This window comes from Dermacentor variabilis, chromosome 3 (assembly GCF_050947875.1).
Source record: "Dermacentor variabilis isolate Ectoservices chromosome 3, ASM5094787v1, whole genome shotgun sequence".
Taxonomy (NCBI): Eukaryota; Metazoa; Arthropoda; class Arachnida; order Ixodida; family Ixodidae; genus Dermacentor; species Dermacentor variabilis.
The window spans coordinates 15,273,764-15,286,862 of NC_134570.1; the positions used below are offsets into that span (position 1 = coordinate 15,273,764).

A 13,099-nucleotide genomic window follows, 5' to 3' on the forward strand; every position below is an offset into this window, starting at 1 on the left:
ACAAAGCAAAAGAGTCGCCAGTGTGTTTTTGTGTGATTTATATGCTTTAACTTTCATTTCATGGAACATGATGAGTGAAAAAAATTGGCGCGCCTCGCGGATGCCGAACTTCGTGAGGATAGAGCAGTTAGAATGTTCTTGTAACATCGTTTAAAAAAAGCATAACTTTTAAAACTTGCGGTTTTTCTATTGTTTATTTCGTTCTTACTTTTTGTATTATAAAAATGCAACACTCAATAATATAACAGTAAATGGCTCCGCCTCAAAAGTGAAACTGAAACCAAATAAAATATTGTATTTGCGAGAGTTGTTTGCAGAGGGCGCAACAATCGTTTTGCGGAAGTGATTGGGAGCGCGATTAAATGCCAAAAATTTCGCGTTACTAGGTCAGTAGATCTCATTTGCAAGCACAATTTTAGTCTGTGTTTTCAGACGTAGCCGTTAATCATTATTCAGAAGTGCGTAAATAACTTTGCGTTTTCCCGACTCGGACACCAGTCGACCGGGGAGCCAGCAACTGCACGTGTGCCGGTGATGTTTTGTGGTAATTATTACTTTCCTGTCCAAAATTGACGAGACTAAAGCGATTCCGACATGCACATTTATTGATAAGAGCAATTTATGACTGTGCCAGACCGCACTAAACTTTTTGTTTGCAGAAGAAAGTGAGTTCCTAACAAGCTCTTGAGGTGACGTTGCGCTCGGCTGGGCCAAGTTTTTCATTCATTCTCGCTTTCGCTCCAGCTATCTCTGATACCTGTCGCGACCGCGCCTCCCTAGACGTAACAAGGATGTTTCGATGCAACCCTGCGCTTATCTTTCCAGCTATGCATGAAATCGGACCGCAGCCTCGTTTATCGTAAAGAGATCCTGGGGGCTCGCCGCTGCTATATATACCGTCCCCGTGTCCATATAGCGGCTTATGCGCCGCGGAGTCTGACGAACTGAATAATTGGAGCACCTGTCTGTGCTCGAGACAGCCGATCGCCTTGTCTTCCTATCCGCAAACGCTCGCACTTCTTTGTGGCAGCGGGTGGTTGTTAGGCACAGCAGCAACACCCTCAGCAGGCGGTGAGCAAGGGACTCGGCAGCGAGATCACGCGCGGGAAATAGCTTTAGGTGCGGGCCGCTGAAGGTTACTACTGCCTTGAGCCTCAGCGGCACGCAGCATGGAATTTTTGCTTGGCGGACTGGCCGCGTGTGGTGCTGGCTTTTTCACCAATCCTTTGGAAGTGGTGAAGACACGTATTCAGTTGCAGGGCGAGCTGCAGGCTCGCGGACACTACACAGTTCACTACCGCAATGTGTTTCACGCGTTCTACGCCATCGGCAAGCACGACGGCCTCCGGGCGCTGCAGAGCGGCCTGTCGCCGGCACTGTGGTACCAGTTCTTTATGAATGGCACCCGCCTGGGCGCCTACCACATCATGGAAGACCTGCAACTCACCAAAAACAAGAACGGCAGCATCAACGTGCCCTGCAGCATCGCGGCTGGCGCCGTGGCCGGCTGCGTCGGCGCCTTCGTGGGGAGTCCCCTCTACCTGGTGAGCCTCCAAGCAGGAGCGGGCAGATTGCGTGCATTGCTCGAAGCATCGCGTAATCTGCATGTTTCGGGCATTATTGCTATGGAATGGCATGTTACAGATTTAGCATTGCGTCGTGGCTAGCTGCTGGAAATGGACCCTACTGTTCCATGATTTGGAACACGTTAGGTACAGGTAGGGAGAGGTTCAATGGTGTGAGCATTATATGTATAAATTAGAAGCTTGAGGATGCTTTAATGCACATTGTGAAAGGTTGCTGAATTTGGGGTCACGCAAAAGCTCATGCCTGGACGTGAGGCAACACGGCGGTCGCATTTCGATGGGGGCGAAATGCGAAAACACCCGTGTACTTAGATTTGGGTGCATTTTAAGGAACCCCAGGTGGTACACATTTCCGGAGACCCCCACTGCGGCATGCCTCATAATCGGAAAGTGGTTTTGGCACGTAAAACCCCGTAAAAAAAATTGAGGCAAGCAGTGCTTCATATGTGCAGTGGTAGCCATAGGAAAAAAGACTGGTTGTTAACGCATATCCTAGCAAACGCCACTACATGCAGATTTTTTCAATAACCATGTTCCAGACAGGAGTAAGATAAATGTTTATTGTGCATCTCAGGTCTGCATTTGGGGAAGGGGCCTAGCCTTCGTGGTCTTTGTTGAAAGGCCATAGCTTCCCCATGAGTAAGAGCGCCTGTAGCTGGAAGCTGTTCTACGGCTCCTGTAGCTTGCCTGGTGACGAAGCTCATGAAGGTGAGGGCTGCTGTTGCTCAACGAAAGTTCTGCAGGTGCCCCTGTGTGGACCGGTTGCATTTGCATTGGCTTTGAAACTTCTCACAACAAAGTGTGCAAGTTCAACAGGCAAGAATGAATACAGGTTTTACTTACAACATTGTCATGCATTTGTGCTTTTTCCTATGAAATTCCAAACCAGCTAAGCCCTCAGTCTGTCCTGTAAAAGCTCTTGCAAAGACTCTTGCATGTCCCAAGACAATGTAAAGCGGGGGCCTAACGAGTGCACCGACTGCCAGTTTTGGTGCATTATGATGTTGTCAGCTGGGTGAGTTGGTAAGAATTTAGTGATACACTAATTTTCTTCCTTTCTCTCTTTGTCTACTGTCTGTTGAACATTTCGTGTTAGTGAGTTTTGGTTAATCCTGAGTGAATAGGACGAATTGTTGACCCATAAAATGCAAATATGAGTCAGCAAAACAGGAGCCCTGATCATGTCGCATGAGTATAATGTGCAAGTGAGGGTAGTCTGCCAGGATGTTTCTGTAATCGAATTTTCCTTCATTTGTTCAAGCTTTTTCATTGCACTGGCTCATTCTCTGGTTTCAGCCATGTCTTTTCTTTTCTTTTTTTTTTTTTTTTTGTTGAACACCTGTGCGACCATCATCTGAACTTATATTGTGGATTTCTTCTGTTGTTTATCGGGGTAGCGCCCCTGCACCTGACTGAAGTTGCTGGCTTGGAAAAGCAGCATGTTTTTCTTTAAAGTATAAAAAGTCTGTGAAAAGCTTAATTTTAAGCCCCTTTAATGGGTACGCGTGTGCATCTCCTATATGTCTTCCTTTCTATGTTTAGGCTGCAAATGCAGCTTGCATATATTTTTTTGTTTGGTGTGTCTTTTTTTATGCGCTAGTGCAATGTCCCCTTATACGTATATATTGAAGTCTGCTTGCCAAAGCTCACTAATATATAAAGTTGCAATGACATGTGTGTGGCAAAAAATGGGATGCTCTGAAACTGCCATGTCATGGTTAGATCAATCATAGCTGTGTTACAAGCTTATCTGTTTGGGTCTGTGGCACCTTATCCTACTCCTTTCAGTAGATAAGAGCTGGATGTGACACTTTAGTCCTGCCTTTAGCTTGTGGGCAGCTGATAACATCCTATCTCTGGACTAAAAGTGGCGTGATTCCTTGCATCACATAGCAACATGACTTGCTATTTTTCCTATGAGCTGTTGAGAGCAAGTGTCAATATCTTTATTTACAGTGCTTTAAAAAAAAAAAAAAAACGACCACAAGTGGACTTTCAGAAGAGGGCATGGGGAATTTTTTGACGTCTGTTCTAAAGAGAGCGAAGTGAAGTGTGAGGAAAACAAGTTATATAATAATTTTGCGCTTAGAGAAAAATGTCAATTTTTAAGTGGCAGAGCAGGAGAAAATGTTTACATTAGTTGTAAAATGATTGAAATATTTATATTCATTGCAGTGTGTGAAAGTGCACATTTCTGTAGGGCAGTTATGTGTGAAACAAGGGTTTCATTTGTGAATGAAGTTTTCTTTTTTTTGGTACAGTTTCTTGCATGTTTAAAGAAAGGTGCAGGGAAAAGGATACTGCTGAATTTGGGCGAGATTATTTTATATCTGTTGAGCATTTGGATACCGCTTAGTTAACCAGCATTTCCTTTACAGGTGCTTCTGAATAAAGTTGTCTAGTGCTTCAGAAGGAAGTGTAATGCAACAGTTTCTGGTGGCATTCTCATGTTGTGTAATGTTCAGTACAAGTGAAGTTGCACACATTAAACAAAAAATGCAAGTGACATGCAACAGTACCGTCTTTGGACATAATGTGCTGTAGCAGGTGGCCAACAGCTTCTGTTCATTCCCCAGTTCAACAGATTCCCCAGATTTAGTCAGAATTTACTGGCATGGAAACAAACACGAGTAGACAAAGTTTAGTGTGGTCTGTAGATTCCTTTTGACTCTGCAGACACCTTTATTTGAATTATGTAAAGGAGAAATGATCTGTTTGCAGTTATTGTACTGATCTAGTTAATCTCTGCATTATTATGCAAAGCATGTGCAGAGTACTCTAAACTGTGTGACCTGTAAAAACTGGAGTGCTCATTGTAGTTCATAGCACTTTATTGTTCAGCAATATCAAACACCAGTGGACATGGACTCGATAGTAAAATCTCTTATTCTTAAATGGAGTTCATCAACTCTTGGCATACTTTCCTGGTAACATTGCATGTACAGTACCTTTTTCGTTCTGGAATACTCAGCATGACTATGTGTACATGCAGTAGCTCTTAAAGCAGGGTGCATGTTAAAGAACCCCAGGAGGTTGAAATTAACCCAGAATCTCCAATTATGGTGTGCCTCATAATCATATTGTGGTTTTGGCATGTAAAACCCCAGAATGTAATTTTTTTTTATGCCCTTAAAGCAACCACAAGGTTGTTATTGCTGGAAGGTAAGCTTTATTCTTGGTGAAGACATAGCTAAGGAGTTTCACTTGAGACCAGCTCAGTCTTGTAAAACATTGGGAAAAAAATTGATTTGGTAATTGAATGCAGGAGTAATGCCACAATAGGGAAGTCGCTGCACTAACTGATCCAATGCAAAAGCAAGTTGATGTTAGTGCAGGGCTGGATTAATCGGTAGCTATGGCATTCTGCTCTTAAGCACCAGATCATGGGTTTGATTCCTGGCCCCAGCAGCTGTATTTTGAAGGTACTTATTTTGTGTACTTAGATTTAGGTACGTGTTAAAGGACCCCTCGTACTCTACTACAGCGTCCCTCATAGCCCACGGTGCAGTTATGGGTGGGACGTTGAATCCTCTCTCCCCCCCCCCCCCCTCCACAGGCCCGTACACAAAGCAGTGTATGTTACGAAGACAATGAATAAACGAAATTTGTGCAAAGGTCTCCATTGCTAAGATAGATTAGCAGTTCACTGGGTTGCACATTGACAGACAAAAGATATTGTTGGCACCTTTTTTTCTACTGCCTTTCTTTTACATTTTGCACATTCTTTGTTCAGGTCAAGGTGCAGTTGCAGGCACAGTCAGCAACGTCCATAGCTGTGGGCTACCAGCACAACCATGAGGGTATGCTGGCGGCATTTCTGCGCATCTACCGCAGAGACCACCTACGGGGCCTGTGGCGAGGCGTGAATGCTGCCTTGCTTCGAGTCTCCTCTGGCTCAGCGGTACAGCTGACCACATTCTCCAAGATCAGGTCTCAGATCAACCACATCGCTGTGGGTATTCCATTGCTGCTTGTCCTACAAGTCTACTGCTTCTCAGCATAGCTCAGCGTGTCACTTGTTTTGTCACACGTTTCCTCTGCAACCTAGTGAACATGAAAGGCAACAGGGACTTCTCTAATGCTCGGCATTGAATGCCATCTGAGCTTAATGTAATTTGCCTAGGTTCGTTTCCTTGAAAGCTAGAATTCTTATATGCATGGCGGAGTGTTCTTTCCCTTTATTTTACTTTAGTATATGATTTTGGTGAAAGAATTTGCTGTGAAAATATTGCACTACATACAGAGACATACACACCACAAGCACACATTTTGTGTTATCTGTTTGTGTGCAGTGTTAATTTATGTGGCAAATTCTGTTGCCAAAGGTACGCCAACCAGTCAAACAAGACATTCTGGTCAGCAATATCTATTCGGTAACTTTGCTTAAAACATGTTTATTTCTTGCCTGCATGTCACATGTCAAACAGTGCAACCTGTTTGAATATGCATGAGATCTGTGTATGTGCAAGTCAAGAACTGCAATATTACATGTATTCTCCATAGCGTTGATGTTTTCGTTACATGAATTATTTGTGTTATATATTTTGCCTGCCTCAGGGCAGCAGTGCTGGTCTTGTATGGAAGATTCAACCTGCATGGTTCAACGGTTTTACAAGGTTCAGTTACATGGCTAGCTGAATAGAACAGCTGATCTGTTGTAGGCTTGCACATTGTGTAGAATCCTAGTGATCCTTTAGGAACAGCAGTGTTTCCAATGGCTGCAGTCTTCTTGGTTCACTTTGTTGCTTTTGTGGTTTGCCATGTTGCTGGTAAGAGAAGAGTATAATAGTGTTGAACTTTGCCAAAAAGACTCTCATTACAGTGATGATGATCTATGATGGCTAATGTCTTTTGAAGTAAGTGAGCAGCCCCCTCTGCATCCCCCCCACCCTCTTGAACGAGCACCTATACATATATTTCTTGACATGCTCATTAAGGTTGTGAATATGTTTAATGATGCCCTTGCTACATTTACTGCATATGTGTGAGTAAAGTGTAACTGCAGATATCTGGAAATAGAAAACCTAGAAACACATATACTACAGTTGATCCCAGATATATGAAACTTGGACATACTAAATTATTGTCTATGTTGAGCAGTCATAACATTCCCTTAAAGATTCCTTGTAAAATTTCTTGCAAATTTAATACATTGGATGCTGCTCCGCACCCGTGCAAGTGCACTTCTAATGGGGGCCTCGAGCACTTCTCCCACTTTCTGAAATATTCAATAGCAATACTCAATAGCAACACTTGCTTTGGAGGAAGAATGAGCAAGTTGTGTGTCTGTTTTGCTCCCTGCATGTATAGATAACTCATGCAGACAGCAGGCGTTTGTTATCAGCAAGAGCAGATCACAACTCTGCTTCAAGAACGTCAAGGGCCTCCCGATCTGATGCTCATTCAACAAAAAGCATGGATGACACTCAATCTCTTCAGTGAGTGGTTCTGAGCATGGGATGCCTTACTGGAGATGTCTGTGCTACTGGGCTTGTTTTCTTGTAAAGCAGGTGTTTATAAGAATGTAAGGTGAGGCTTTTCTTTTGAGGAACCCATATGGGTTTCCTTTGTAGCAATTGCTATGATTGGGTAGATGTCTTATTTACCCTTTATTAATTACTTCTGTCCGCCTTGCTGTTTTCTGCAGAACTATTACGCCAAACCCTTGTCTTTGCTTCGAGTTGATGAATTCGACTTCGCCCTACCATCTGCTAGCTGCTTGGTTAGCTCAGATGGTAGAGTGGCTGCCCCGGAAAGGCTGTGGTCCCGGGTTCGAGTCCCGGACCAGGACTAATTTTTCTTCAACTGTGAGGCTTTCCTTTCGAGGAACCCTTATGGGTTTCCTTTGCAGTAATTGCTATGATTGGGTGGATTTCTCATTTTCCCTTTATTAATTACTTCTGTCCACCTAGCGAGTTTATGCAGAACTGTTACACCAATATAAGAACAAAAAAATCCGACCCCTACCGCCACTTCAATGCATTACAGCTTGAATTTAACATTCTGAGGGTCAAAAAGAAAGTGTCCCCATACCTCATTTTTTTTAGTGCTGTTTCCAGTAGAAGGAAATGATTAAAAACTCGTGAATACAGAAAAAAAAAACTTATCGCAAGCAATATTTTGTATAAAAAATTCTTGACTCGCACCAACAGTATACACAAATATGCATGTACTCCATGCTTATGATACAATAAAAGATAGATAAAAATGTCTTGCAAAACTTATGGCAAACAATTTGTTGTCCGAAAAACGCATTTCATCAGAAGAAGCAGGTCAGAAATGAGTTGGAAGAAAAACTTTGAGCAGGCGCCGTGAGAAGAGGCACTGTGCATGGCCATACCAAAATTGCAACTGCGTGCAATCCAGTGTGTGTGAATAGCAAATTGCAACTGAAGACAAAGAAAAAGAAAACTTATTAGTATCTGAACTTTGGCCACACACGGCTATATCTAAGCTACTGGAAACAAGATAACCTACCATGCTGGCTTAGCAGCTATGGTGTTGCACTGCTAAGCGCGAGGTCGCAGGATCAAATCCTCGCCGTGGTGACCACAGTTTGATATGGGTAAAACGCAAAAGTGCATTGGGGGCAGGTTATGGATCCCCTGGTGGTCGAAACTAATCTGGAGTTCCCCACTATGGCGTGCCTCGTAATCAAATCCTGATATTGGGATGTAAAATCCCAGAATTAATGCATTTGAAACACTATAGCGGCGGTTGTAAATGAGGATAGCCCCTCCTCCACACACGCTTTGGAAGTAGCAGATGACGTGCATGACCACGTGAGCAAGCGCTCGGAAATAAACAAGTCGAGTAGTGTGCCTTGGTTAGTAGAAATGCAATTTCAAATGACTTTGGGCAGCTCCATAGACATGGGAGTAGCTCTCCATAACCAGTAGTGTTGAATATGCACAGTATATTAAACTTAAGATTGGCACCATACATTTAAGTAAAAAAAACATGCAGGATGGATTAGCGCCGCCTTACCTCTACAGCGAAAACCTTCAAAGGGTTAAGAAAAACACCACATGTCACATCCGCACTTCATGGAAAGACCAGGGGACATGTGAGGCATTGCTGTGCTATCTGTGGGCCCATGGTCCACACTAAGCGATTTGTCCACGCAGGGTTACACGTGAATCGGAACAGACTTGGATGCTCTGCAAGCTGAAAGCCACTTTTGAATGTAACAGTCAACTCAATGCTGAAGTATGAGAATAAGCTGTCTTGTCAAGGCATATCCATGTGCAATTTGCAGTACAAATGCTTTAATGGTGGCACATTGCATATCCACACATGCTTGCTTGATTCTGTCCTGCACATGTTTTTAGCTTTTCCTGTATAATAATGTGCAACAAAAGCATCGGCATGTGTGAGGGGCATTGTGGTGTTGCAGACTGGCGATGTGGGCTTTCAGGGTTAGTGTTACGATAAGGGCTGCTATTTTCTAGTGATGCCATTTGCCAATGCTTAGCAATGCCTTTCGGCATCGAACATGGCCACTCATGAATGTGAAAAGTGCTGAAAGGCATCTGGAAAGGGCATCCTTACAACATAGTAGTACAGTATGTCAAAACATGAGTGACTTCTGAGGTATGTGCAAAATATCGGTAAACTTTTGTGCGTTTGACATGGCCTTGGAGAAACAAATTGGTAAATTCCTGGTTTTGGCAATCCCTAGGAACTATCAGAGACGTGTGTACAAGATTTTCAGAGAGGCATATATTATACTTTGAATAATATTATTGATATATCGAACTATTTCATGCACTCTTCGAGTTCTATATATTCAGGATCAACTGTAGTATGTTCTTGCAATGTAAGTTCGTAGTTACGAGACAAGGCAGTGCCTGTATTCTTGGCATCATTTTTCTTTAGACTGTTCACTTGACGTGTATGTGGGTGTGTGTGTAGACTTGCTGCACTTTGTGTTGTTCTGCGGTATTATTAGCTCCTTAACAGTAATTCTCTGAATCAGCAGTTGGAGAGATCTGCCACTACTTTTCCTTTCGTCAGTAGCCTCGGCATCACCTAAGATAATTCTAAGCTACAGTGTCCATGCGTACCATAAGTATCTGCTGGTAAATGGCCTGGCTGTCTCGGGTGCCTTTCCTACACACCAACGTCGTAAGCAAAATTGTTTGCGTGGCCATTCGTCAGCCATTGTAGGTATTGGTCTTGAATGGATTACTTGGAAAAGCACTGCGAGAGGACAAGGCGAGTGCAAAGTGTCAACTGTTATTTTCTTTTACAAAATGTTATCAGACAGCACTTCTGTGTGTTCAGAACACAATCACCACATGCATGTGCCTTCATTTGCAGCAACATTTTTAGATAGTGCATGATTGCATGGGCATACTAACGCGTGAACACGACATTCTTCGTTGTATGCCTCTTGCTTTGGTGGTCTTCTGTTCCTTGAACAAGGTGTCTATAATGGACCAGTACATCACTTTGGGTGTGCATCTAGGGAGGCTCAAAGCAACATTGGAACGAGTGTGCACCATACCAACATGGTATGTGAATTCCCCTCTCCTATGACAGTCAAATGACAAGGTGCGGTAGCGATGTAGCTGGGCGTTCTGTTGCCAAGTACAAAAAAGAGGTGCAAAATACTCTCATATACATACTAGTTTCAGGTGCACGTTAAAGAACCCTAGGTGACCAAAGTTTTCCGGAACCTTCCAATACTCGTGAGCCACTGTGCAGTTTTGAAACATTGAACCCCATAATTTTTTAAACTGCCAAATGGGATAGTTGGCGAACAACTCTTCTATCCTAATTCTCCCTCTTCTCAAAGAATGCACCATCTGGGCACCTGGCCGTGCAGTAAGTCAATGCAATCAAGATCGATGCATAGCACCGTGATCGTGGAAAAAGACCTGTACCAGTTAACAACAGATTACTGAAGCGCTGGCAATTAATAAGAGTGCATTGGCTTCAGAATACAGTAGAACCTTGTTGATATGTTCCCATTACGTATGTTTTCCTGGCACCAACGCTCGCATTAGAGAACACTAGAAAGGACGCAATAGAGTTACACTCATTCTTTACCAGTTCATACGTTCCTGGAAAACACTATTTTTTTTTCAGCACCAGTGTTCAGTACGCCGACAAATTGCGATCGTATTATATGTGTTCCAGCCGCTAGATTCCATGTAAACAAGAAACGGCGCGAGCTGTGCGTGATCGAGAACAGGAGCTGCCCATCTCACATGAAAATGACTGCATGCAAACTTTCTAATTTCGGTATCAGCAGATCTCCGCCTGGGTCGTCGCACATAGCATTCACAGCTACCGCCTCCAAACCTATTGCGATAAGCATCTTCACCCATCTGTTTTACAGCACGTGGTGCGTACTGCCATTGGTAGCGTACTGCATGCTTTTAGTGGGTGATAATCCATATGTGCCGACGTTCCCTGCTGCAGGTGGCGTTCGGTGGCATCCGGCATTGCCCACCAGCTAGGTTTCATTTCAGTTTCCTGTTGCCCCCTTAAAACACCACACAATAGGAAAATAACAAAATGCGTCTCGGTCCACTGGAGCACCAACAGCTAGATGCACATCGGCGTCTCTTGCCACAACGATCTGCGCGATGCCTCGCATTACGTAGAGGTCTGCAATAGTTGTCCATCAAAATTTTTGGTACTTTGGATCGTGCATTTTCCTGATTAGTATGTTTTTTCTCATGGCCTTTTCCAAAATGTATGAACTAGGTTCTACTGTACCATCTGCTGCTTTGAGCAGCAGAAAAATATATCTTGCACTGCTGCTTCCATCCTGATCAGCGGACACAGTGACAGTCCAACCTTGTTATAACGAACATTTGACGTTCTCAAAATTGTTCTTGTAGCCTAAGTTAAGCTTGTACAAAGAAAAAAAAAAAAAATTCTGAACAAGACTAATTCAGTCAATGTCAGGACAACTACTTCGTCCAAACAAATCATTTTTCTGACTTTGATTGACGAAGTGCTGTGGAGAAGCCTGCTGCATGTGTTTAAAGTGTATATTCTCCAATTGTGGAGTATTGCATATGTCCTTTGTGTGCCGATGCAGATTTGGTGCAGCTACAGATGCAGATACAAATTTTAATGTTACAATACTTAGAAAATTTTGACAAGAATTTGGTTTCCCTAATAATTTGAATTCAGTATAACAAGTTCTGGCAGTACACATTTTTTCATGTATAACGTGCACCAAAAATCATAAAAATATAATAGTAAAGTTGGTGGGGGGGGGGGGGGGCAGAATTCCACCATGAGGTGTGATTCAGGTCAGTGTGGTGCACGCTGCACTGTCCTGAATCTCGGCTAGCTCAGCTGCATGAATGCTAGCTGCAAAATGATCCGATTCACATCATGTGACTGATTTGTCTGTGATCAAATCCGACGTGTGAATCCAGGTTTATTTGCATCTCTGAAGAGTGAGCTGGGGAACAGAGAGCAACAGGCAGAAGATGCGTGACATGGATGAGCTAGTCGTGCATCCGCTGAACGGAGACTGTTTTCATAAAAGTTTGAAGCGTTGCAGTTATTTTTGTCGGCTGTACACGTGGATTATTTTATACACTGAAAAATACTACTCTCTTACCCTCCCATCATGTCTAAATGCACGTAGTTTTCTGTGACCAAAACAAATTTGGTAATTTCAGACACTGCTCCCAAATCTTTTTTGTTGCTTATCCTTTGCTAGTACTTTCTTTTATGTTTCATGAAAGTTCTATATTCGTATGTAAACATGGACAGCTGATGGATAGCACTTGTTTTTCTTGTACTCTCCATGTGCTGTTTCAAGCAATACAGTTTCTACGTGTCACTTTGCAGAATAACCAACACCTAGCTGCTCTTTCCTTTGCTGAGTTTTATCAGTGAGGTCATTGCTGCACCTGGCATGTCCAGCATTGAGATCACACTTTTTAGTACCGTAGAAAGAGCATTCTTGGTTCACTATTGTTATGGTGTTCCTGCAGATGTTTCAAAAGAACTTCGTATAAGCATTCTATCCAGCTATGTTGGAACAAGCAGTCGGGAAAAATAATTTCTGTGCTTCTCGTAATGAAAACTATTGTTCTTGTTTTTTATGTCGTGCACACTGCACTTGGTCAGTGCAAATAAATGAATATGTGCACAGTCGACTTACGTTAATTGGCCCTGGCGGGACCGACGAAACTGGTCAAATTATCCAGTGGGTCGAAATGAAAAAAAAAAAAAAAAAAACGCCGGAACATGTTAAGTTACTTGGCAGTATTTGCCTTTGATGTTAGCTTCGCCACAATACAGCTGTTGTGTGGTGAAGCATACCAACCAGGGAAAGGGGTCCCTGTCAGAGATGTAGAATGTGTTCTTTAATTTACACGTGTCCAGTACGAGCACCGAGATGCCTAATAAGTTTACTGGCAGGCCTTTAGAGCTTAAGAAAGACCCGTGCTCTTTTGTTGGCTGTAAACGTTCCCTGAACTTCTTGAGCTTTTTTTCATCTTGCTACTTTCCCAAAACACGGATGATTTTTCTCT

The 13,099-nt window shown here is 43.0% G+C and overlaps 1 protein-coding gene across 4 annotated transcripts in view; it reads left to right on the forward strand.

Annotated features, from left to right (window-relative positions):
• The first annotated feature begins 361 nt into the window (after positions 1-361).
• Positions 362-13,099, forward strand: part of LOC142575177 (solute carrier family 25 member 35-like) — a 31,667-nt gene continuing 18,929 nt past the window's right edge. For 2 of the 4 annotated variants that reach the window (XR_012826601.1, XR_012826602.1), the window contains exons 1-2: positions 362-1,544; positions 5,320-5,538. Coding sequence is in view for 1 of the 4 variants with exons in the window: in XM_075684269.1 (XP_075540384.1) it covers positions 1,170-1,544; positions 5,320-5,538 (594 nt within the window). In the remaining 3 variants the exon portion in view is untranslated. The remainder of the gene's footprint in view (positions 1,545-5,319; positions 5,539-13,099) is intronic. The other 2 variants (XR_012826600.1, XM_075684269.1) reach the window with 1 other exon arrangement.